The following is a 25,213-nucleotide window of genomic DNA, read 5'->3' as shown; positions in this document are numbered from 1 at the left end:
TGAATTACCTCACACTTCTCCGCATTAAACTCCATCCGCCACCTCTCGGCCCAACTTTGCAACCTGTCTAAGTCTTCCTGCAAACTACGACACCCTTCCTCACTGTCTACCACACCACCGACTTTGGTGTCATCAGCAAATTTGCTAATCCACCCAACTATACCCTCATCCAGATCATTAATAAATATTACAAACAGCAGTGGCCCCAAAACAGATCCCTGAGGTACACCACTTGTAACCGCACTCCATGATGAATATTTACTATCAACCACCACCCTCTGTTTCCTATCCGCTAGCCAATTCCTGATCCAATTTCCTAGATCACCCCCAATCCCATACATCTGCATTTTCTGCAGAAGCCTACCATGGTGAACCTTATCAAACGCCTTACTAAAATCCATATATACCACGTCCACTGCCTTGCCCCCATCCACCTCCTTGGTCACTTTCTCAAAAAACTCAATAAGGTTAGTAAGGCACGACCTACCTGCCACAAAACCATGCTGACTATCACCTATCAATTCATTACTCTCCAAATAACTATAAATCCTATCCCTTATAATTTTTTCCAACATCTTGCCGACAACAGAAGTGAGACTCACCGGTCTATAATTCCCGGGGAAGTCTCTGTTCCCCTTCTTAAACAATGGGACAACATTCGCTAACCTCCAATCTTCTGGTACTATACCAGAGGCCAACGACGACCTGAAGATCAGAGCCAGAGGCTCTGCAATCACTTCTCTTGCCTCCCAGAGAATCCTTGGATAAATCCCATCCGGACCAGGGGATTTATCTATTTTCAGACCCTCCAGAATATCCTGCACATCCTCCTTATCAACTGTAATACTGTCTATTCTACTCCCCTGCAACCCAGTGTCCTCCTCAGCTATATTCATGTCCCCTTGCGTGAACACCGAAGAGAAATATTGGTTCAATGCTTCACCAATCTCCTCCGGTTCCACACATAACTTCCCTCTGCCATCTATAACTGGCCCTAAACTTGCCCTAACCAACCTTCTGTTCTTGACATACCTATAGAACGCCTTAGGATTCTCTTTAACCCTATCCGCCAAAGTCTTCTCATGTCCCCTTTTAGCCCTTCTAAGCTCGCTCTTCAACTCCCTCTTAGCCAATCTAAAGCTTTCTAGTGCACTACCCGAGTGCTCACGTCTCATCCGAACATAAGCCTCCTTTTTCTTTTTAACCAACAAAGAAACTTTTTTGGTGCACCACGGTTCCCTAGCCCTACCAATTCCTCCTTGCCTGACAGGGACATACCTATCACAGACTCGCAGTAGCTGCTCCTTGAAAAAACTCCACATGTCGGACGTTCCCAGTCCCTGTAATCTCCTAGTCCAACCTATGTTTCCTAATTCTCTCCTAATAGCCTCATAATTACCCTTCCCCCAGCTAAAACCACTGGCCCGAGGTTCATGCCTATCCCTTTCCATCACTAAGGTGAACGTAACCGAATTGTGGTCACTATCACCAAAATGCACACCAACTTCCAAGTCTAGCACCTGGTCTGGCTCATTTCCCAGCACCAGATCCAATATAGCCTCACCTCTAGTTGGCCTGTCTACATACTGAGTCAAAAAACCTTCCTGCACGCTTTGAACAAAAACTGACCCCTCTAACGAGCTAGAGCTATAACAATTCCAGTCAATATTAGTCAAGTTAAAATCCCCCATAACAATTGCCCTATTACTTTCACTCCTAAGCAGGATTGACTCCGCAATCCTTTCCTCAACCTCTCTAGAACTTTTAGGAGGTCTATAAAAGACTCCCAACAGGGTGACCTCTCCTCTCCTATTTCTAATCTCCGCCCATACTACCTCAACAGATAAGTCCTCATCAAACCTCCTCTCTGACACTGTGATACAATCTCTGACCAATAATGCTACCCCTCCCCCTCTTCTACCTCCTTCCCTACTTTGACTAAAACATTTGAACCCCGGGACCTGCAGCATCCATTCCTGCCCCTGCTCTATCCATGTCTCTGAAATAGCCACAACATCGAAGTCCCAGGTACTGATCCACGCTGCAAGTTCACCCACTTTATTGCGAATACTCCTGGCATTGAAGTATACACATTTCAAACCCTGCTCCACCCCACCTCTGCAATGCCGTGCATTGCAGTCCCCATCCATGCATCCCTCACTTTCAGCCCCACTACTCAGGATCCCTCCCCCCCCCCGAATCAGTTTAAACCTCCCTGCATGGCCTTAGCAAATTTACCCCCCAGGATATTGCTCCCCTTCTGATTAAGGTGTAGACCATCCTTCTCATAGAGGTCACACCTTCCCCAGTACGAGCCCCAATTGCTTAAGTACCTGAACCCCTCCCTCCTGCACCATCCCCTCAGCCATGAATTCAAACCTTCCCTCTCCCTATTCCTCTCTAAACTATCCCGTGGTACAGGCAAGAGTCCAGAGATAACCACTCTGTCAGTCTTGGCCTTTAGTTTCCACCCCAACTCCATAAATCCCTGCCTAATATCCCCTTCCCCTATCCTCCCTATGTCGTGTGTCCCCACATGTACAATAACTTGTGGTTTATCTCCCTCCCCCCTAAGAGGTCCTGGGTGGGATTGTGGTTGGTGCAGACTCGATGGGTCAAATGCACCAATTCCTTTTGCATTGTAGGGATTCTAAGATGGACTGAAGGATCTTGCCCGTCTGGAACTATCCTATTCTTCTAAATTTGGGGCAGATGGTGATAATGGACAAGTAATGCAGAGACCCAGTACATACTCTGGGGCCATAGGTTCTAATCCCACCATGGTAGCTGGTGGAATTTAAATTTGATTAATAAATCTGGAATTGAAATCTAATCTCAGAAATAATGAGCATGAAATTATCGTTGTCAGAAAAACCCATCTGCTTCACTAATGTCCTTTAGAGAAGGAAATCTGCCATCCTTGCCTCGTCTGGCCTACATGTGACTCCAGAGTCACAGCAATAGGGTTGACCCTTAACTGCTCTCTGAAATGGCCTAGCGAGACACTGCCTTCAAAGACAAATAGAGATGGGCAACAAATGCTGGCCCAGCCAGTGACATCCACATCCCATGAAAATTCATCTGCATAACATAAATCGCTGTATAGGTAAGAATGACGGATACTCAGCTTGTACAGAATACAAGCACCAGCACCAAACTTTGGGCTGAATGGCCTGCTTCTGATCTGTAGACTTGATGTAATTCTCAATCTGAATTACTGCCAATTGTGCTATGCAATCTCTAACTTTTTTTTCATTCATTCGTGGGATATGGGTGACACTGGCTGGGCCAGCATTTGTTGCCCATCCCTAAATGCCCTTGAAGTAAGTGGCTTGCTAGACCATTTCAGGGAGCATTTAAGAGTCAGCCACATTTCTGGAGTCACACGTAGGCGAGACCGAGTAAGGACAGCATTAGTGACCCAGATGGGTTTTTGCAACAATCGACAATGGTTTCACGGTCATCATTCAATTTTGAACAGGTGGGATTCGAATCCAAGTCCCTAGAGCATTATCCTGGATTACTAATCCAATGACAATAACAATATGCCAACAAGGCAGGGCAGGACCTTCAAGGAACATTGGGAATTATGAATATGATTGTCCTGTCTCTCCTCAGGTCATCGGTTTGAGGATGTTCCTGGCGTGCGACGGCACTTGGTCAAGAGGAGCACAAAAGGTACTGTTGTACATGTGGGAAAAGATCATCCCGAACTCTTCCCGAAGACCAAGAAGGCCGATCGGCAACCACATGAGGTACATTCTGATGATCTTGAGTTTCTCTCCATGACACTGAATGTATTCAAGAGACAGATGATTTTTTAAGATTTTAATTGCATTAAGGGTATGGGGAGAAAGCGGGAATATGGCATTGAGATCGAGAATGAGCCATGTTCACATTGTAAGACAGAGCAGGATTGAGGGGCTGAATGGCACACACCTACTACTAGTGTCTATGTTTCTATCTAGCCCCCTTCCTGCTCTGAGACATTGACTTGTTGCCTCAGTTACGGTGCTCACCTATGTGGCTGATACTTGTGTGTTAGCGATGGTGCGTGTCAAGCGATTGGAGAGGGGAAGGTCATTACTCCTGTACACAACCCTGCTATCATTCAGACTCCACCCTGTTTGCATTCAGACTCCACCCCCTCTGCAGTTTACAGTAGGGATTGGTTGAGAACAAACAGGGGTGTGGCCCTGTCTGATCTTTCGTTCCCTAAACCAAGTGCACTGGTGATCAGCTAACACTGCACAGACCATGGATCAAACCTGCAGGTCTGCTGCTTAACTGCCTGCTGATCACCTACTTCCCCAACTCACTGATCCATCAGGAGGCTTTCACTGGAGAGTTTCAATGGAGACAACGGGATCTGAACAACTGATGATGTTTAAGTACATTGTAAGTTTATTGTACAGGAGTGAACTCGCAGTGATCTGGAATCCACTCCTTTATATTACAGAGCGCTGACCGACAGTCACACAAACCTACACATGTGGGTGATGTTTGCAATTATAGCTTTTTTATTTTCAGATCACCAATCAGCCCCTGCACCAAAGGGCTGGACAGGCAGACTCAGTCCCAGACCAGCTGATTACTAGATAGAGTGCTGATATAGTTTTGTCGGTGCAGACTCAATGGGCCAAAGGGCCTCTTCTGTACTCTCTGACTCTACAATACAGTGCCGTACATTGTCTGCCATGGCCACTGCTGTTTGTGGTGAATGACACTGGTAAATAGTGGAGTCAGTGCGGACTCGCTACAGTCCTGGAAAAAAGCAGCAAAAATCAGGCTGTTACTCTGGGACAATGGGCTGTACACTTTAGGTGAGAATTTGGGCTTTGTGATTCAGACCCTAAGTGTGTGGTATCAGATTGTGACTTTATTTTCTGAGGGGGAAATATCGAATTCTATCACTGAATATCTAACGAAGGCATTGAGTTGTGTCTGTTTTTCTGAGGCATTGTTGGGTTGAATCTTTGGATACATGACAAGGTGTTTTTAAATCATTTTTCCATGGGAATTGAAATCACTAACATGGTCAGCACTTATTGTCAATCCTGATTGCCCTTGAGAAGGTGGTGGTGAGCTGCCTTCTTGAGCCACTGCAGTCCCTGTGGTGTAGGTACATCCACAGTGCTGTTAGGGAGGAAGTTCCAGGATTTTGACCCAGCGACAGTGAAAGAAATGCAATATATTTCCAAGTCAGGATGATGTGTGGCTTGGAGGGGAACTTGAGGGTGGTGGTGTTCCCATGTGTCTGCTGCCCTTATTCTCCAAGGTGGTAGAGATCACGGATTTGGAAGGTGCTGTTGAAGGAACCTTGGTGATAGTGGAGGTTTCAGCAATGGTAATGCTGTTGAATGTCATGGTTCGATCCCCTCTTGTTGGAGATGGTGAGTGACTAGTGTTTGTGTGGCACGAGTGTTACTTGCCACTTGTCAGTCCAGGTCTGAACATTGTGCAGGTTTTGCTGTTGGCAGGCACGGACTGTGTTATTCTCTGAGGAGTTGCGAATGGTATTGAAGACCACAATCATCAGTGAACATCCCAACCTCTGACCTTGGGTGGAGTGCAGGCCATTGACAAAGCGGCTAGAGATGGTTGGGCCTCGGATACTACCCTGAGGAACTCCTGCAGTGATGTGCCAGGGCTGAAATGTATGGCTTCCAAAATCCAAAGCCATCTTCCTTGTTGAGTCTTGGTGCTGAGTCATATCTTTGGATTGTGTCCTTGAGGCTAAGTGCTGAGAACTGTTGTGTCATGGTTTCTCATTGTATTTTTGTTCAGGTGTTTGTCGAGCTGAACGAGTTGACAGTGGATAAGAATCATGAAATGCAATGGAAGGAGACCGCCAGGTGGATCAAATTTGAGGAGGATGTGGAAGAGGAAACAGATCGCTGGGGAAAGCCTCATGTGGCTTCCCTCAGCTTCCGAAGTTTGCTGGAGCTCAGGAAGACACTGGCACACGGTAAATGCTCACTGGTTATTCAATGTAACGGCAATTAAAATGGAGTCTTCAGATGCTGATTAACTGCATCTGAAGTATTTATGGCACTCGGCTCGAGAATTTATACAACAGGTTTGTGATTTGATGGCAATGGCAGTGTTGATGAAATTGGTTACGGTGATGTGTGAGGTTTGTGATTAGTCCCAAGCACACTGCCTGGAACCTCCTGCAGTCCCACAACCCTCCCAACTTGGGAGCTCATCAATTCTGGTATTTTGAGCATCCCGAATTTTAATCACACCAATGGGATTCCTTTCCTAAACGTCCCCAGCTCTCTGTCCTTTAAGACCCTCCTTAAAGCCTTCACTTGTGACCAAGATTTTGGACAGCTGTTCCAATATTTCCTTAAGTGACTGGGTATCATACTTTGTTTTATAATACTGCTGTGAAGTGCATTATGTTATTTTATTATATTCAAGACACCATATGAATGTACGTTTTTGTTGTGCCACAATGCACGTTAGCCCAGGGATTACTGCCTTTTTCAGGCTAAGGTGTCACAGTGTGTCAGGTATTATGTGTATCTGTGTGGTTTCACTCTTCAAAATTGGACAGCATTGCAGTTGCAGCTGTTCTTGCCCACTCCCGCCAGCGGAGATGGCAAGACCATGATTAGGAGCTGGATCCCTGACCAATTTCTGTTATTATTCATTGGCTGACAAGGCCAGCAATTTCTGCCCAATCCTAACAGTCCTTGAGAAAGGTGAGCTGCTGCCTTCTTGAGTGACCTCCTAGATAGTTTCAGAGGGCAGATAAGAGTCAACCACATCGCTGCAAGTCTGAAGTCACAGGTAGACCAGATCAGGTAAGGATGGCAGGTTTCCCTCCCTTAAGGACATGAGTGAGCTCGATGGGTTTTTCATGGTCACTATTATTGAAGCGAGCTTTATATTTCACATTTATTTACTTAACTGAATTCAAATTCTCCCAGCTGCAGTGATGGGAATTGAACCTGTACCTCTAGATTATTAGTGTAGTAAACCCCTGGATTACTGCTTCCATAACATAACCATGATTTTGCCTCGAGCCCAGGAGCACTCAGACTATCTCTGGTTGCAATCACCAAGCTTAGCATAGGTCAGGAATCGAGCTTATAGTTTCCTAGCCGGTGTCCCTCAATACTACGATGGACTTACCCAAAATGTACTGCTGGGGGAGCTTGAACCAATTGCCCGCACTGATCTAACTCTCTCTCATCCCCATACAGGCACAGTTCTATTAGACTTGGACCAGAAGAGTTTGCCGGGGATTGCACATCAAGTGGTCGAACAGATGATCATTTCTGACCAGATCAGGGCTGAAGATCGAGCCAATGTGCTGAGGGCTCTGCTCCTCAAACACAGGTAGAGGCGAGTGAAGGAGGCATAGAGTTTTCCAGCACCAAGAGAGGCTCTTCGGCCCATCGTATCTGCACCTTTCCATTCTAATTCCATTTCCCAGCACTTGGTCCATAGCCTTGTATTCTATGGCATTTCAAATGCTCGTCTAAATGTTTCTTAAATGTTGTGAGGGTTCCCGTCTCTACCACCCTTTCAGGTAGAAAGTTTCAGATTCCCACCACCCTCTGGGTGAAAAGGCTTTTCCTCAAATCTCCTCTAAATCTCCAGCCACTCAATTTAAATCTATGCCCCCATTATTGACCCATCCACTAAAGGGAAATGTTTCTTCCTACCTTCATGAGGCCCCCTTCAGCCTTCTCTGCTCCAGGGAAAACAACCCCAGCCTATCAGCCTCTTTTTATAGCTGAAACTCTCCAGCCCAGGAAACATCCTGGTGTCTCCCCTTCACCCTTTCCAGCGCAATCACATCCTTCCTGTAGTGTGGCGACCAGGACTGCTCACAGTACTCTAGCCGTGGCCTAACCAGTGTTTTATACAGCTCCATCATAACCTCCCTGTTCTCGTCTTTATTAGCCGAGGCATAGAATATAAGTGTCCCATATGCCTTCTTAACCACTTTATCCATCTGTCCTGGAGTGAGTGCCTCATCTTTCTACCAGCTCCCGGCAGCAACCGCTCTTTTAAATGAAGCTGTTTTTTCCTGCACACCTAGCTCCTCACATTTCTAGTATCACATGACTGTCCCTGTATACCTAACTGACCTTATTACTTTAATGAAAAATACACTCCATTAAGCCTTCTGCTAAATAAACACTTATGTGGCTAAAATTAATATTATCCTATTTTCTCAGCATCTGCTGCATTCCTGCCAGACAATCGGACTGCCTGTAACCGTGCCCCCCTTAAACATAAAATACATTATTGGCACAGTATCATCACAACTTGTATAAGACATTAATTCAGCAACTGCTCAGTCCTGGGTGTCATTCTTCAGGCAAGAGCGCAGAAAAAGATTCATGAAAATAGTTCCAGGGATGAAGAACTTTAAGATGAAGATAGATTGGAGAAGTTGGAATGGTTTTGCTTGGAGGCAGGAAGACTGAGAGGAGATTTGATAGAGGTATTTACAATGATGAGAGGCCTGGACAGAGTAGATAGGGAGAACATGTTCCCACTGGCAGAAGGACCAGAACCAAAGGATAGAGAATGAAGGTAATTGGGAAAAGAAGCAAATGCGAACAAGATGAAACTGTTCCACACTGCGAGTGGTTAAGGGCTGGAATGCTCTGTCTGAGAGTGTGGTGGAGGCAGTTTCAACTGAGGCATTCAAAAGGAATTTGATTATTATCTGAAAAGGGCGAATGTCCACTTTGTACATTTAGGCCTTGCTTTTTAGTTTTTCCCACTGGTTTCCACAGGTATATCCTCCAGCAGTGCTGTCCAGTCCACCACAGCCAATTCCTTCTCATTCCTGCAAAATTTGCCTTCCCCCAGTTCAAAACTTTTACTCCTGCTTTATCTCTGCCCTTTTCCATAGTAATGCTAAATCTAACTGAATTGTGATCACTTTCCCCGATATGGTCGCCTAATGTCACTTTACCCACTTGCCCTTCTTCATTCCCCAAGACTAGATCGAGAATTGCATCTCCTCTAGTTAGGTTTGTCAGTAATTTGTTGAAATCATTTCCCTGGACACTGCATTAATTCATCGCCCTCAGTGCCCCTTGTATTGTTTGAACCCTATTGGGACAGTTAAAGTCTGCTACTAATATTGCCCTCTTGTTCTTACCGGCAGAAATGTGCCTACGTATTTGTTTTTCTATCTCCCTTTCACTTTGGGGGTGTGTAGTATAGTCCCAGTAGTGTGACTGCCACTTTTCTATTTCTAAGCTCAATCCATAAAGCCTCGTTTGTTAACCCGCTTAGTATATCATCTCTTCTCACAACTGGAATTGATTCTTTAACCATTATTAGTGCTACTCCCCCTCCTCTTTTACCTCCCACTCTATCATGTCTGAAGCCTCTATAACCAGGGATATTGAGCTGCCAACTTTGCCCCTCCTTTAGCCAGGTTTCTGTTATAGCAATGACATCATTGAGCCATGTGGCTATCTGTGCCCTTAACTCATCTATCTTGTTTATAATACTTCTTGCATTGAAGTACAAAATGTTTAACACCGTCAATTTCCCTTGCTGGACACTTTTTAAACTTTCCTCCTCCTGTAATTCCAAGTCTATCACTACATCTTGTACATCGCTAGCTAATGTTCTACCTCCATTTTCCTGATCTGAATCTGACCTATCTGATCCTGCCCCTGCGATCCCATGCCCCCACCACACTAATATAAATACCCCCCATTAAAACTAGCAAAAGCCCCCGCAAGGACAAATGTGAGGTAATCCGGACAAATGTGAAGTAATGCATTTTGGAAGGTCTGATAAAGATAGGATATATACAGTAAATGGCAGAACCCTTAAGAGTATTGATAGGCAGAGGGATCTGGTTGTACAGGTACACAAGTCACTGAAAGTGGCAATGCAGGTGGAGAAGGTAGTCAAGAAGGCATACGGCATGCTTGCCTTCATCGGCCGGGGTATTGAGTTTAAAAATTGGCAAGTCATGTTGCAGCTTTATAGAACCTTAGTTAGGCCGCACTTGGAATATAGTGTTCAATTCATTGCCAGAAGAATGTGGAGGCTTTGGAGAGGGTACAGAAAAGATTTACCAGGATGTTGCCTGGCATGGAGGACATCAGCTATGAGGAGAGGTTGAAGAAACTTGGTTTGTTCTCACTGGGATGACAGAGGTTGAGGGGAGACCTGATAGAAGTCTACAAGATTATGAGCGGCATGGATGGAGTGGATAGTCAGAAGCTTTTTCCCAGGGTGGAAGAGTCAATTACTGGGGGGCACAGGTTTAAGGTGCGAGGGGCAAGGTTTAAAGGAGATGTATGAGGCAGATATTTTACACAGAGAGTAGTGGGTGCCTGGAACTCGTTGCCAGGGGAGGTAGTGGAAGCAAATACAATAGTGAGTTTTAAGGGGCATCTTGACAAATACATGAATAGGATGGGAATAGAGGGATATGGTCCCCAGAAGGGTAGGGGGTTTTAGTTAAGTCAGGCAGCATGGTCGGTGCAGGCTTGGAGGGCCGAAGGGCCTGTTCCTGTGCTGTAATTTTCTTTGTTCTTTGTCATTAGTTCCAGCTCTGCCTGGGTGCAGCCCGTCCAGTTTTCCAGGTCCCACCGTTCCCAGAACAGGTCCCAGTGCCTGAAAACTCTGAATCCCTCCCGGCTACACCATCTCTCTCGCCACATGTTCATTTGTTCTCCTCATTTTGGTAGGACTAATTTAAATGTGGATTACAGGGTCAAAGGTAGGGTTCTGAAGACTGTGGAGGAACAGAGAGATCTTGGGGTCCATATCCACAGATCTCTAAAGGGTGCCACTCAAGTGGATAGAGCTGTGAAGAAGGCCTATAGTGTGTTAGCTTTTATTAACAGGGTTGGAGTTTAAGAGCCGTGGGGTTATGCTGCAACTGTACAGGACCTTGGTGAGACCACATTTGGAATATTGTGTGCAGTTCTGGTCACCTCACTATAAGAAGGATGTGGAAGCGCTGGAAAGAGTGCAGAGGAGATTTACCAGGATGCTGCCTGGTTTGGAGGGTAGGTCTTATGAGGAAAGGTTGAGGGAGCTCGGGCTGTTCTCTCTGGAGCGGAGGAGGCTGAGGGGAGACTTAATAGAGGTTTATAAAATGATGAAGGGGATAGATAGAGTGAACGTTCAAAGACTATTTCCTCGGGTGGATGGAGCTATTACAAGGGGGCATAACTACAGGGTTCGTGGTGGGAGATATAGGAAGGATATCAGAGGCAGGTTCTTTACGCAGAGAGTGGTTGGGGTGTGGAATGGACTGCCTGCAGTGATAGTGGAGTCAGACACTTTAGGAATATTTAAGCGGTTATTGGATAGGCACATGGAGCACACCAGGATGGTAGGGAGTGGGATAGCTTGATCTTGGTTTCAGATAAAGCTCGGCACAACATCATGGGCCGAAGGGCCTGTTCTGTGCTGTACTGTTCTATGTTCTATGTTCTCTTATTCCTATCCTCGATAACAGGTGAAACTGGGAGTAATCCTGAGATTACTACATTTGAGGTCCTGCATTTTAATTTATCTTCTAACTTTCTGTACTCAGTTTGCAGACTCTCATTCCTTAGTTTACCAATGTCATTGTTACCAACATGTGCCACAACCACGGGCCCTTCACCTTCCCTCCCCAGAATGCCCTGCAGCCACTCCGAGGCATCCCTGACCCTGACACCAGAAAGACAACCGTGTCTCATCATCCTTGAATCACATTTGCAGCCACAGAAGCATCTGTCTGTGCCCCTAACTACTGAATCCCTATCACTGTAGCCCTGCCACCCCTCTGAGCAGCAGGGCCATCCACGGTGTCATGAACTTGGTTACTGCTGCTTTCATTGAAACATAGAAGATAGGAGCAGGAGAAGGCCATTCGGCCTTCGAGCCTGCTCCTCCATTCATCACGATCGTGGCTGATCGTCCAACTCAATAGCCTAATCCTGCTTTCTCCCCATAACCTATATCCAGCCGCCTCTTGAATACATTCAATGTTTTGGCATCAACTACTTCCTGTGGTAATGAATTCCACAGGCTCACCACTCTTTGGGTGAAGAAATGTCTCCTCACCTCCGTCCTAAACGGTCTACCCTGAATCCTCAGACTGTGACCCCTGTTTCTGCACTCCCCCACCATCGGGAATATCCTCCCTGCATCTACCCTGTCTAGTCCTGTTAGAATTTTATAAGTCTCTATGAGATCCCCCCTCATTCTTCTGAACTCCAGCGAAAACAATCCTAACCGAGTCAAAGTCTCCTCATACATCAGTCCCGCCACCCACTCCAGCAGTATCCAAAGCGGTATATCTGGTTGAGAGGGGATAACCACAGGGGACTCCTGCACTACCTTCCTGAGTCTTTTAGTGTTCATTATAGTCACCCATTCCCTTTCTGCCTTTGCAATCCTCAGCTTCAGTGTGACCACTTTGCTAAACATGTTATCCACGACTTGCTCAGAATCGCGGATGCTCCACAGTGAGTCCACCCGCAGCTCCAACTCTGAAATCCGATTAGCTAGAAGCTGCATTTGGACACACCTTCTGAACACATGATCATCAGCGTCCCTCATTTCCCACATTGTGCAGGAGGAGCATATCACGGGTTTGAGGTCTCCTGCCAAGAAATCCTCCTTGAATTAAGCTAGTTACTCCCTTAAAAAAAGTTACATTAGCTCGGGGCCTTATTTACATTAGTTGGGAACCTTGTCTCTTACCAGAAACCTCTATTATAATTGTACAGTACGAGTCTATACTTTTTTAAAATCCCTACCTCAGTATTAAGCAATTAATTACTTTAGTGGATTGAAAATACTAACCAGGACTTAATCACCAATCAGCTGCTTTGGTTGGTCCCATATCACTTTTTGAACTTTTCACGGGGCGGCACAGTGGTTAGCACTGCTGCCTCACAGCGCCAGGGACCCGGGTTCGATTCCCGGCTTGGGTCACTGACTGTGTGGGGTTTGCATGTTCTCCCTGCGTCTGCGTGGGTTTCCTCCAGGTGCTCCGGTTTCCTCCCATAGTCCAAAGATGTGCGGGTTAGGTTGATTGGCCGTGCTAAATTGCCCCTTAGCGTCAGGGGGATTAGCAAGGTAAATACATGGAGTTACAGGAATAGGGTCTGGGTGGGATTGTGGTCAGTGCAGACTCGATGGGCCAAATGGCCTCCTTCTGTACTGTATGGATTCTATGATTCTCTCTGATTCTATGAGCTGGTATTTGTTGGCTGCTGTACCTCCGGTTGAGCACTGGATCCTCACAATCTCCTCCGCGGTTATTGCAACTGAGCCGAGTTTTCCCAAATGCTCCTCAGTGACTCCTCACTCACTGCGCTCTTTTATCTGCTCTCAGTCTCGCCTTTTCTTGCCCTTTTATCTCCCGGCTCCAATCTGATTCCCGCTCTTTCTCGCACTCTTTATTCTGCTCCCAGTTTTACTCGCTTTATCCTCCCAGCTCTGCTCTTAGTCTCACACTTTCTTGTGCTCTTTTATCCACTCTCAGTCTTACTCTTTCTCACTCTTTTTTTTCTCCCAGGCTCTGCTCATGAAGGACCAAATATGTGCTGTAAAATTTGATGATTCTGTTTTAAGATTTTATTACTTCTGACCACCCCCTCTTGCCTAATGTAAATGTAGCATCAGTGTGTACCATCTACAAGATACACTGCAGCAACTCACCAAGGCTTCTCAGTCAGCACCTCCCAAGCCTGCAGCTTCCACCACCGAGGACCAGGATCGCAGTTCTATGGGACACAACCGCCCAGAATATAGGAACGTAGAAAATAGGAGCAGGTGTAGGCCATTTGGCCCTTCGAGCCTGCTCTCCCATTCAGTGCCATTATGGCTGATCCTCTATTTCAACACTGGACTCCTGCCCTCTCCCTATATCTCTAGAGCTAATAGAACCTCTGCTCTAAATCTGAACCTCTGCTCATTAACCTTCAGTGCTACCTACTGTGACAAAGCTTCCATACATGTGTTCAAATCTATAACCTCCTCCAGCTCCTAAACCCTCTCCCTATCTCTGTAACCTCCTCCAGCTCCTACACCCTCTCCCTATCTCTGTAACCTCCTCCAGCTCCTACACCCCCTCCCTATCTCTGTAACCTCCTCCAGCTCCTACACCCCATCCCTATCTCTGTAACCTCCTCCAGCTCCTACACCCCTTCCTATCTCTGTAACCTCCTCCAGCTCCTACACCCCTCCCTATCTCTGTAACTTCCTCCAGCTCCTACACCCCCTCCCTATTTCTGTAACCACCTCCAGCCCCTACACCCCTCCCTATCTCTGTAACTTCCTCCAGCCCCTATACCCCCTCCCTATCTCTGTAACCTCCTCCAGCTCCTACATCCCTCCCTATCTCTGTAACCTCCTCCAGCTCCTACACCCCTCCCTATTTCTGTAACCTCCTCCACCCTACACCCCTCCCTATCTCTGTAACCTCCTCCACCTTACACCCCTCCCTATCTCTGTAACCTCCTCCACCCTACACCCCTCCCTATCTCTGTAACCTCCTCCACCCTACACCCCTCCCTATCTCTGTAACCTCCTCCACCCTACACCCCTTCCTATCTCTGTAACCTCCTCCACCCTACAGCCCCCCTATCTCTGTAACTTCCTCCAGCTCCTACATCCCTCCCTATCTCTGTAACCTCCTCCAGCTCCTCCACCCCTTTCTATCTCTGTAACCTCCTACACCCCTTTCTATCTCTGTAACCTCCTCCACCCTACACCCCTCCCTATCTCTGTAACCTCCTCCAGCTCCTACACCCCTCCCTATCTCTGTAACCTCCTCCAGCTCCTACACCCCTCCCTATCTCTGTAACCTCCTCCAGCTCCTACACCCCTCCCTATCTCTGTAACCTCCTCCAGCTCCTACACCCCTCCCTATCTCTGTAACCTCCTCCAGCTCCTACACCCCTCCCTATCTCTGTAACCTCCAGCTCCTACACCCCTCCCTATCTCTGTAACCTCCTCCAGCTCCTACACCCTTCCCTATCTCTGTAACCTCCTCCAGCTCCTACACCCTTCCCTATCTCTGTAACCTCCTCCAGCTCCTACACCCCCTCCCTATCTCTGTAACCTCCTCCAGCTCCTACACCCCCTCCCTATCTCTGTAACCTCCTCCAGCTCCTACACCCCTCCCTATCTCTGTAACTTCCTCCAGCTCCTACACCCCCTCCCTATTTCTGTAACCACCTCCAGCCCCTACACCCCTCCCTATCTCTGTAACTTCCTCCAGCCCCTATACCCCCTCCCTATCTCTGTAACCTCCTCCAGCTCCTACATCCCTCCCTATCTCTGTAACCTCCTCCAGCTCCTACACCCCTCCCTATTTCTGTAACCTCCTCCACCCTACACCCCTCCCTATCTCTGTAACCTCCTCCACCTTACACCCCTCCCTATCTCTGTAACCTCCTCCACCCTACACCCCTCCCTATCTCTGTAACCTCCTCCACGCTACACCCCTCCCTATCTCTGTAACCTCCTCCACCCTACACCCCTTCCTATCTCTGTAACCTCCTCCACCCTACAGCCCCCCTATCTCTGTAACTTCCTCCAGCTCCTACATCCCTCCCTATCTCTGTAACCTCCTCCAGCTCCTCCACCCCTTTCTATCTCTGTAACCTCCTACACCCCTTTCTATCTCTGTAACCTCCTCCACCCTACACCCCTCCCTATCTCTGTAACCTCCTCCAGCTCCTACACCCCTCCCTATCTCTGTAACCTCCTCCAGCTCCTACACCCCTCCCTATCTCTGTAACCTCCTCCAGCTCCTACACCCCTCCCTATCTCTGTAACCTCCTCCAGCTCCTACACCCCTCCCTATCTCTGTAACCTCCTCCAGCTCCTACACCCCTCCCTATCTCTGTAACCTCCTCCAGCTCCTACACCCCTCCCTATCTCTGTAACCTCCTCCAGCTCCTACACCCTTCCCTATCTCTGTAACCTCCTCCAGCTCCTACACCCTTCCCTATCTCTGTAACCTCCTCCAGCTCCTACACCCCCTCCCTATCTCTGTAACCTCCTCCAGCTCCTACACCCCCTCCCTATCTCTGTAACCTCCTCCAGCTCCTACACCCTTCCCTATCTCTGTAACTTCCTCCAGCTCCTCCAAGCCTCTGAGTTCTGCATTCTTCTGACCTTCTGTACATAACCAGTTTCCATCACTCCCTTGCTTTCAGCTGTCAGGAACCTAATATCTAGAATTTTCCTTAAATCTCTTTATCTTTCTCTCCTCCTATGAGATGAAAAGGATTTATTAAATTCTGTAGAACCTTTCACAAACTCAGGATGTCCCAAAGTACTTAACTGCCCATTGGTGAATTTTTATTGTAATGTAGATTTCCTTTAAAACTTACTCTGACCAAGCCTGTGGTTATCTGGCCTTAATGTCTCCTTTTGTGACATGGTATCAAATTTAGATTGATAATTGCTGCAGTGAAATGCCCCAGGCTGTTTTAGCACATTACAGGTGCCCTATGAACTGGGCAGAATGGCCTGTTTCTGTCCAGTAAAACCCATTGTAAGAAATGCCAGATATTCAGCTGAGGCCTGTGATGCCTTTCTAACTGTGACCATGTCCAGCGCGGAACGAATCAATGTCAGAAGAACCTGGAAACGATGGTGTTCTGCTCTTAACCAATGACTGGGAGGTGACAGAGAACAGACTGTCCTGCAGAAAGGGCAGGAGGGATAGAGAGGCAATGGTGCAGAGGGACTGATACAGAATGAAAAGCTAAACCCTCCTCTTTGTTGATTTTTAAAGCCACCCCAACAAGGACAAGGACTTCACGTTTTCGCGGAACATCTCAACATCGAGTTTGGGCTCACTCATGTCGCACCATCATAGCCAGAACCACATCGCTCCAACCTCAGATCCCTCAGTTACCCAGCCACTGATGGAAGAACACCCCGACAGCGAGACCAAAGTAACAGTGGAGAGTGCTGAGGTCAGTCGGGTTTAGAGATTTTCACTGTTTGCTGTGTTGAGGACAGATCCTATACAGTTCAAGCTTGGAGTTATCGAAACCACGGATACTCGCTGGTGTAGCACTGAGCAAAGCTTCGATTCTTGGCTTTGTGCTGAGTTCAACTATGTGGAGGTTGATGGAAGGTCACATAGGGTGGCACAGTGGTTAGCACTGCTGCCTCACAGTGCCAGGGACCCGGTTCAATTCCGGCCTCTGATGCTGGAATCTGAAACAAAAACAGAAAATGCTGGAAAATCTCAGCAGGTCTGACAGCACCTGTGGGGAGAGAATAGAGCCAACGTTTCGAATCTGGATGACCCTTCATCAGAACTCCGCTCCTTGCTCTGACGAAGGGTCATCTCGAAGGATCATCTGAAACATTGGCTCTATTCTCTCCCCACGGATGCTGCCAGACCTGCTGAGATTTTCCAGCATTTTCTGAGATTTACAAGGATGTTGCTAGGAATTGCGAATTTTAGCTGCCGGGAGAATCATTGGATAGGATGGGGGCTTTTTCTTTGGGACAGAGAAAGGCGACAGGAGATTTAATTTAGAGATCTTGACAGAGTCGATAAACAGGATCAATTTCCTTTAGTCAAGAGGGCCGGGGAGCAGAGATTTATTGTCATTGGTGGAAAATGCACGGTGGCATGGTGACTCAGTGATTAGCACTGCTGCCTCACAGCGCCAAGGTCCCAGGTTCAATTCCGACCTCGGGTCATTGTATGTGGAGTTTGCACATTCTCCCTGTGTCTACGTGGGTTTCCTCCGGTTCTCCTGTTTCCTCCCACAGTCCAAAGATGTGCGGGTTAGGTTGATTGGCCAGGTTAAATTGACCCTTAGTGTCAGGGGCATTGGGAGGATAAATATGTGAGGTTGCGGAAATAGAGCCTGGGTGGGATTGTGGTTGGTACAGACTCGATGGGCTGAATGGCCTCCTTCTGCACTGTAGGATTTAATGGTTAAGAAAAATTTGAAGAGTTGAGGATTAATTTTTTTCAACCAGGATGTGAACATCTCCTGAAGGATGGAGGGGAACCTGGATCTGGAGGGAAAATATCCGGGTGTCATGGTGCACATGGGAGCCAATGATGTGGGTCGCCGAGCAAAGAGTTAGTCCCAGTGCAAGAAACTAGAGGTTAAATTAAAAAGCAGGAGCACAAAGATAATCTCTAGGTTACTACCTGAGCCGCAAGCTAATTGGCATTGACTAAATAAGATCAGCCAGTTGAATGCATAGCTCCAAGATTGGTGTGGGAGAAATGGGTTTTGATTCATGGGGCACTGGCAGCAGTGCTGGGGAAGGAGGGAGCTGTCCTGCTGGGTTGGGCTTCACCTGGACCTCGCTGGGACCAGTGTCCTGGCAAGCCATGTAACTGCGGAGAGGCCTTTAAACTGAATATTGAGGGAGGAGGATTCACGTGAGGGGAGATTTGGAAAATCAAAGAGAAAGGGCAAGGAGTAGTGCAGGGTAACGACAGGGAGAATGGGAAGCAGAATTTGACAGGAAGGGACAAAGTAAACAAGCGACAGAGTGCACCAGCAAATATGGTCAGAGTAAAACAATGACTTTAACCTAACAGAGGGTTCAGGTGAAAGGAGATTTAGAAATCCAAAGATAAAAGTTGAGGCAATAGGAAAAATCTATTGATGAGGGTGAAGACAAGCTGAGTGGGACAGCAGAGAGTGTGACAGTGGCTGGGATTCAGGAGGCCCGCAAGCCCCTGGGGGGAATCCCGCCAGCCCGCTGAATCGGGCATTGGGCCTTAAATGGGATTCCCACCGGGCGGCAAACCTGTTGGGCAGAATCAAGCAGGTTACAGAGATTGGGGCGCACTGCAGAGATAGTGGATTCACTGACTATAACTTTCCAAAACGTAACACTGCTATTGAAGAAAAGAAGGAGAGAAAATGGTTTTGGTGAGACCACATCTGGAATATCGCATGCTAGTTTTCTCTCAATAATGAAGGAAGCGGTGCAGCGAGGGTTCACTAGATCGGTCCCTGGGATGAGGGGGCTGTGCTATGATGGTGGCACAGTGGTTAGCACTGCTGCCTCACAGCACAGGGAGCCGGGTTCGATTCCCGGCTTGGGTCACTGTCTGTGTGGAGTTTGCACGTTCTCCCCGTGTCTGCGTGGGTTTCCTCCGGGTGCTCCGGTTTCCTCCCACAGCCCAAAGATGTGTAGGTTAGGTGGATTAGCCATGGTAAATGCGTGGGGTTATGGGAATAGGGTGGATGGGGGAGGGGGGTGGTTACAAGGATAGAGTGGGGGTGTGGGCCTGAGTAAGATGCTCTTTCAGAGAGTCGGTGCAGACTTGAGCCAAGTCTGGAGGGATTTGAGGATACATAGTTTCAGACTGAGTGAATTGAGTCTATATTCCCTAGAGTTTAGGAGAATGAGAGGTGATCTCATTGAAACATACAAGATTCCTAAGAAGCTTGTAAGTGTAGATACTGAGATGTTGTTTCACATAGTTGGGGAGCCTTTAGCAAAGGGGGCACAGTCTCAGAGCAATCATTTAGGACTGAGATGAGAAATTTATTCACTGAAAGGGGATGCAAATCTTTTGGATTCCCTACCCCAGAGGGTCTTTGGATGCTCCTTCATTGAATATATTTACACATATATCTGTCAATCACAAGAGTTTTGGTGTCTCAAGGAATTAAGTGATATGGGGAACAGGCAGCAAAGTTGAGTTGGAGCTTAAGATCAGTGCTATCATATTGAATGATAGAGCAGGCTCAACGGGACATGTGGCCTACCCCTGTTTTGTTTCATATGGTCACTCTCTCTATCTGTCTCTGTCCCGTCTCTTTCCCTCCTCTGTAACTGGTCTCTCTACCTGTCTCTCCCACATTAAGTGTCACTGACTCTCTCCCAATCTTTGTAAACTCTCTCTCCTCTCTCTCTTTTCCCCTCTATCTTTCCTCTCTCTCTCTTTCCTTCCTCTTTCTTTCCCCTGTCTCTTTTCACACTCTCTCGTTCTTCTCTCTCTCTCTTTCTCTATGCTCTCTCTTGACAACTTGTCAGATTCTGCTGAAAACAGGTTTCTCCACTCTCACGAAAGGAATGTCCAATCTCCATCCTCCATCTCGGCAGCAAGCTTTCTCTTTTTCGCTGCGGATCTTGATAACTTGTTGAGGCTCTCTCACTGTCTCTCTCTCTCTCTCTCCCCCCACCCCTCAATATGTTTCAGCTGATAACTTGTCAAGACTCTGCCTGTAACCTCTTTCTCCACCTCTTACAGAAGGAATGCCCACTATCTGCAGAGATGACCAGATCAAGGTCAAAGCATGAACTCAAGCTCCTGGAGAAAATCCCATTCAATGCAGAGGCCACAGTCGTACTCGTAGGTAAGAAACACGCTTACATTCCGGTTTCCATTGGTGACGATCACCCTGGCTCATTGAGTGAACTGCTGCCTCTTTTCAGCAACTATAGCTTCTTGTTTTTCATAGAATCCTACAGTGCAGAAAGAGGCCATTCGGCCCATCGAGTCTGCACCAACCACAATCCCACCCAGGCCCTATCCACACATCCCTACATATTTACTCACCAACCCCTCTAACCTATGCATCTCAGGACACTAAGGGGCAATTTAGAACGGCCAATCAACCTAGCCCGCACATCGTTGGACTGTCGGAGGAAACCCACGCAGACACAGGGAGAATGTTTTTAGTAATTAGCTCTAACTTGGAGCCACTTGGACTTGCTCCCTGACAGAAACAAACACCAAAAACACTCCTAGTCATCAAAACATAATATTTTTATCTCCTTATTAAAAAAAAGGACATAATTGTGTTCGAGCAGTTTGGAGAAGGTTCACTAATGGAGGGCCCATTCCCATGGAGAAAGGTTGAGGATAGTTCAGGATAATGAGAGGAGATCTTACTGAAACATGGACGCTCCGAAGAGGAACTGACAGGGTGGATGCTGAAAGAATGTTTCTTGTCGTGGGGAAGACTAGAACTAGAATAAGGAACAAAGAAAATTACAGCACAGGAACAGGCCCTTCGGCCCTCCAAGTCTGCACCGACCATGCTGCCCGACTGAACTAAAACCCCCTACCCTTCTGGGGACCATATCCCTCTATTCCCATCCTATTCATGTATTTGTCAAGACGCCCCTTAAAAGTCACAAACTAGGGAACACAGTTCAAGAACAAGAGACAAGGGTTCATCTGTGGAAATCTCTTCCTCCGACAGCAGTGGAGGCTGGGACATTGGATTTTTTTTCGGCTGAATTAGGAGATTTTTGATAGACAGGGGTTCAAAGGTGAGGCAGGCAGGAAATTGGATTTGAGAGCACAAGCATATCAGCCATTCCTTTAGGGAAGGAAATCCACCATCCTTAACTGGTCTGGCCTACATGCGACTCCAGAAGCCGCAGCAACGTAGTTGACTCTCAACCGCCCTCCAAGGGCAACTCGGGATGGCCAATAAATGCTGGCCAGCCAGCGATGCCCGTGTCCCACCAATGAACAAAGAAAAAGAATGGCAGAGCTAGCTTGAGGGGCTGAATGGCCTACTCATAGAGGTTTACAGCCTGGAAACAGGCCCTTTGGCACAACTTGTCCTTGCCACCCCTTTTTTAATCCCTAAGCTAGTCCCAATTGCCCGCATTTGGCCCATATCCCTCTACACCCATCTTACCCATGTAATTGTCTAAACGCTTTTTAGAAGACAAAATTGTATCCGCCTCGACTACTACCTCTGGCAGCTCATTCCAGACACTCACCACCCTCTGTGTGAAACAATTGCCCCTCTGGACCCTTTTGTATTTCTCCCCTCTCACCTTAAACCTGTGCCCACTAGTTTTAGACTTCCCTACCTTTGGGAAAAGATATTGACTATCTAGCTGATCTATGCCCCTCATTATTTTATAGACCTCTATAAGATCACCCCTCAGCCTCCTACCCTGCAGAGAAAAAAGTCGCAGTCTATCCAGCCTCTCCTCATAGCTCAAACCATCAAGTCCCGGTAGCATCCTGGGAAGTCTTTTCTGAACTCTTTCTAGTTTAATAATATCCTTTCTATAATAGGATGACACGAACTGTACACAGTATTCCAAGTGTGGCCTTACCAATGTCTTGTGTAACTTCAACAAGACATTCCAACTCCGTATTTAATGTTCTGACCAATGAAACCAAGCATAACGAAGGGCTTCTTCACCACTCTGTCCACCTGTGTCTCCACTTTCAAGGAGCTATGAACCTGTACCCCGAGATCTCTTTGTTCTATAACTCTCCTCAACGCCCTACCATTAACTGAGTAAGTCCTTCCCTGGTTCAATCTACCAAAATGCATCACCTCACATTTGTCTAAATTAAACTCCATCTGCCATTTATCAGCCCACTGGCCCAATTGATCAAGATTCCGTTGCAATCCGAGATAACCTTCTTCACTGTCCGCTATGCCACCAATCTTGGTGTCATCTGCAAACTTACTAGCCATACCTACTAAATTCTCATCCAAATCATTAATATAAATGACAAATAACAGTGGACCCAGCACTGATCCCTGAAGCACACCGCTGGTCACAGGCCTCCAGTTTGAAAAACAACCCTCTACAACCACCCTCTGGCTTCTGTCAAGAAGCCAATTGTGCATCCAATTGGCTACCTCACCCTGGATCCCGTGAGATTTAATCTTATGCAACAACCAGTGGTACCTTGTCAAAGGCCTTGCTAAAGTCCATGTAGACAACATCAACTGCACTGCCCTCATCTACCTTCTTGGTTACCCCTTCAAAAAACTCAATCAAATTTGTGAGACATGATTTTCCACTCACAAAGCCATGCTGATTGTCCCTAATCAGTCCTTGCATCTCTACGTGCCTGTAGATCCTGTGTCTCAAAATACCTTCTAACAATTTACCCACGACAGATGTGAGGCTCACTGGCCTGTAGTTCCCAGGCTTTTCCCTGCAGCCCTTCTTAAACAAAGGCACAACATTTGCCACCCTCCAATCTTCAGGCACCTTACCTGTGACTATCGATGATTCAAATATCTCTGCTAGGGGACCCGCAATTTCCTCCCAAGCCTCCCACAGTGTCCTGGGACATATTTCATCAGGTCCCGGGGATTTATCTACCTTGATGTGCTTTAAGACTTAAGTACATTCCTCAAGACACCACTATTTATTTCCACAAGTTCCCTAACATCCATGCTTTTCTCAACAGTGAATACTGATGAGAAATATTCATTTAGGATCTCACCCATCTCTTGTGGATCTGCACACAGATGACCTTGTTGATCTTTAAGCAGTCCTACTCTCTCCCTAGTTACTCTTTTGCCCTTTATGTATTTGTAGAATCTTTTGATTCCCCTTTGCCTTATCTGCCATAAACAATCTCGTGTCCCCCTTTTTGCCCTCCTGATCTAACCCCGTGCTGTAACTGTCCTGGGAGTGTTTGATGAGATCCATTCCTGGATCCACCCAGGAATTTGCTGGACACAGTGTAGAGGGAGCTTTACTCTGTATCTAACCCCGTGCTGTACCTGCCCTGGGAGTGTTTGCTGGACACAGTGTCGAGGGAGCTTTACTCTGTATCTAACCCCGTGCTGTACCTGTCCTGGGAATGTTTGATGGGGACAGTGTAGAGGGAGCTTTAGTCTGTATCTAACCCCGTGCTGTACCTGTCCTGGGAGTGTTTGATGGGGACAGTGTAGAGGGAGCTTTAGTCTGTATCTAACCCCGTGCTGTACCTGTCCTGGGAGTGTTTGATGAGGGACAGTGTAGAGGGAGCTTTAGTCTGTATCTAACCGCGTGCTGTACCTGTCCTGGGAGTGTTTGATGGGGACAGCGTAGAATGAGTGAATTACAGAAGATGGATATTGAACCCATTGTGTCAATCCAGCTTTATTAAAGCACTGTATATACGAACACAGGAACGAGAAGCAGGAGTAGGCCATTCATCCTCTCGAGCCTGTTCTGCCATTTGATAGGATCATGGCTGACCCAACAGTAACCTCGAATCTACATCCTGCCTATCCCCGATAACCTTTCACGCCATCGATTACCAAGACTCTATCCACCCCTGCCTTAAAAAAAGCAAAGACTCTGCTTCCACATCTTTGTAAGAGAGTTCAAGAGATTCAACCATCTGAGCGCGAGCATTTCACCGAAGTGAGCAACCCCTTATTTTTATACAATGATCCCGAGATTCTCCCATAAGAGGAAACATCCTCTCCACATCCACCCTGTCAATACCCCTCAGCATCTTCTCTGTTTCAATCAAGTTGTCCCTTACCCTTCTAAACTCCAGTGGATACAAGCCTATCCTGTCCAATCTTTCCTCATAAGACAAACCGCCCAATCCAGGTATTAGTCTATTAAACCTTCTCTAAACTGCTTCCACTGCATTTACATCCTTGCTTAAATAAGGTGACCAAAATGTAAGTAGTACTCCGAGTGCACCTTGTACAAATGAAGCATAACCTCCCTGCTTTTGTATTCAATTTCCCGATCAATAAATGATAACATTCGATGAGCTTTTCTAATCAGTTGCTGTACCTGTGGACTAACTTTTCCCTTTCACAAAACCACATTGCCGTGACCTGCTGACCTTGATGCCCAGTTTGGTCTCACAGCCCAGTTTGTTTTCCCATATGCTGGTTCTCTGCTCCCTGAAAGTCAGTTTCAAGTGCACATCCCTGTTCCTGTGGTATCTGATTCCACAAAATCTGCTGGCTCTGCATTCCGAATCACGGCAATGCCCTCTATGAAGAACATTTCTGCCCATTTACCCTCCAGTTCTTTTGCCAGTTAATAAAAATCTTTACCTCTGGTTTTCTTGCCTGAAGAAACCATTTCTCACAACTTGCTCCGTGAAAACCTTCATCATTTTCGAACACCTCTGTTAGGTTTATCCTTCACCTTCTTTTCTCAAAGGAAGGCAATCTCAGCTTCTCCATTCTCTCCACAAAACTGAAGTGTCTCAACTTTGGTGTCACCTGGCAAGCCTCCTGTATATCCTCTCGATGTCCTTGACATCCTTGTTAATGTGTGGTGCCCAGAATAGTTCACAGTACTGCGGGTAGCTAATCAGAGATTGTGAATCTTCAGCATGACTTCCTTGTTTTTGTTTTCTGTGCCTCTATTTATAAAGGCCAGGATCCCATATGCTTTCTTAAAATATTTTTTATGCAGGCAAGACCTGCATTTATTGCTCACTCTTAATTGCCCTTGAGAAGGTGATGGTTAGCCACCTTCTTTATGGGCTGCCGTCCCTGTGGTGATGATG

The 25,213-nt window shown here is 46.9% G+C and overlaps 1 protein-coding gene across 11 annotated transcripts in view; it reads left to right on the top strand.

Moving 5' to 3' along the window:
* The window catches only part of LOC144495518 (anion exchange protein 2-like), a 373,575-nt gene that overhangs the window by 277,198 nt on the left and 71,164 nt on the right, over positions 1 to 25,213 (top strand). For all 11 annotated transcript variants that reach the window (XM_078215547.1, XM_078215541.1, XM_078215544.1 and 8 more), the window contains 5 exons: positions 3,619 to 3,755; positions 5,788 to 5,968; positions 7,215 to 7,350; positions 16,760 to 16,943; positions 20,216 to 20,321. In XM_078215547.1, the coding sequence (XP_078071673.1) occupies positions 3,619 to 3,755; positions 5,788 to 5,968; positions 7,215 to 7,350; positions 16,760 to 16,943; positions 20,216 to 20,321 (744 nt within the window). The remainder of the gene's footprint in view (positions 1 to 3,618; positions 3,756 to 5,787; positions 5,969 to 7,214; positions 7,351 to 16,759; positions 16,944 to 20,215; positions 20,322 to 25,213) is intronic.

This window comes from Mustelus asterias, chromosome 7, assembly GCF_964213995.1.
Source record: "Mustelus asterias chromosome 7, sMusAst1.hap1.1, whole genome shotgun sequence".
NCBI classification, from domain to species: Eukaryota; Metazoa; Chordata; class Chondrichthyes; order Carcharhiniformes; family Triakidae; genus Mustelus; species Mustelus asterias.
The sequence above is the reverse complement of the archived record's forward strand: the minus strand, read 5'-3'. Positions and strand labels throughout refer to the sequence as shown.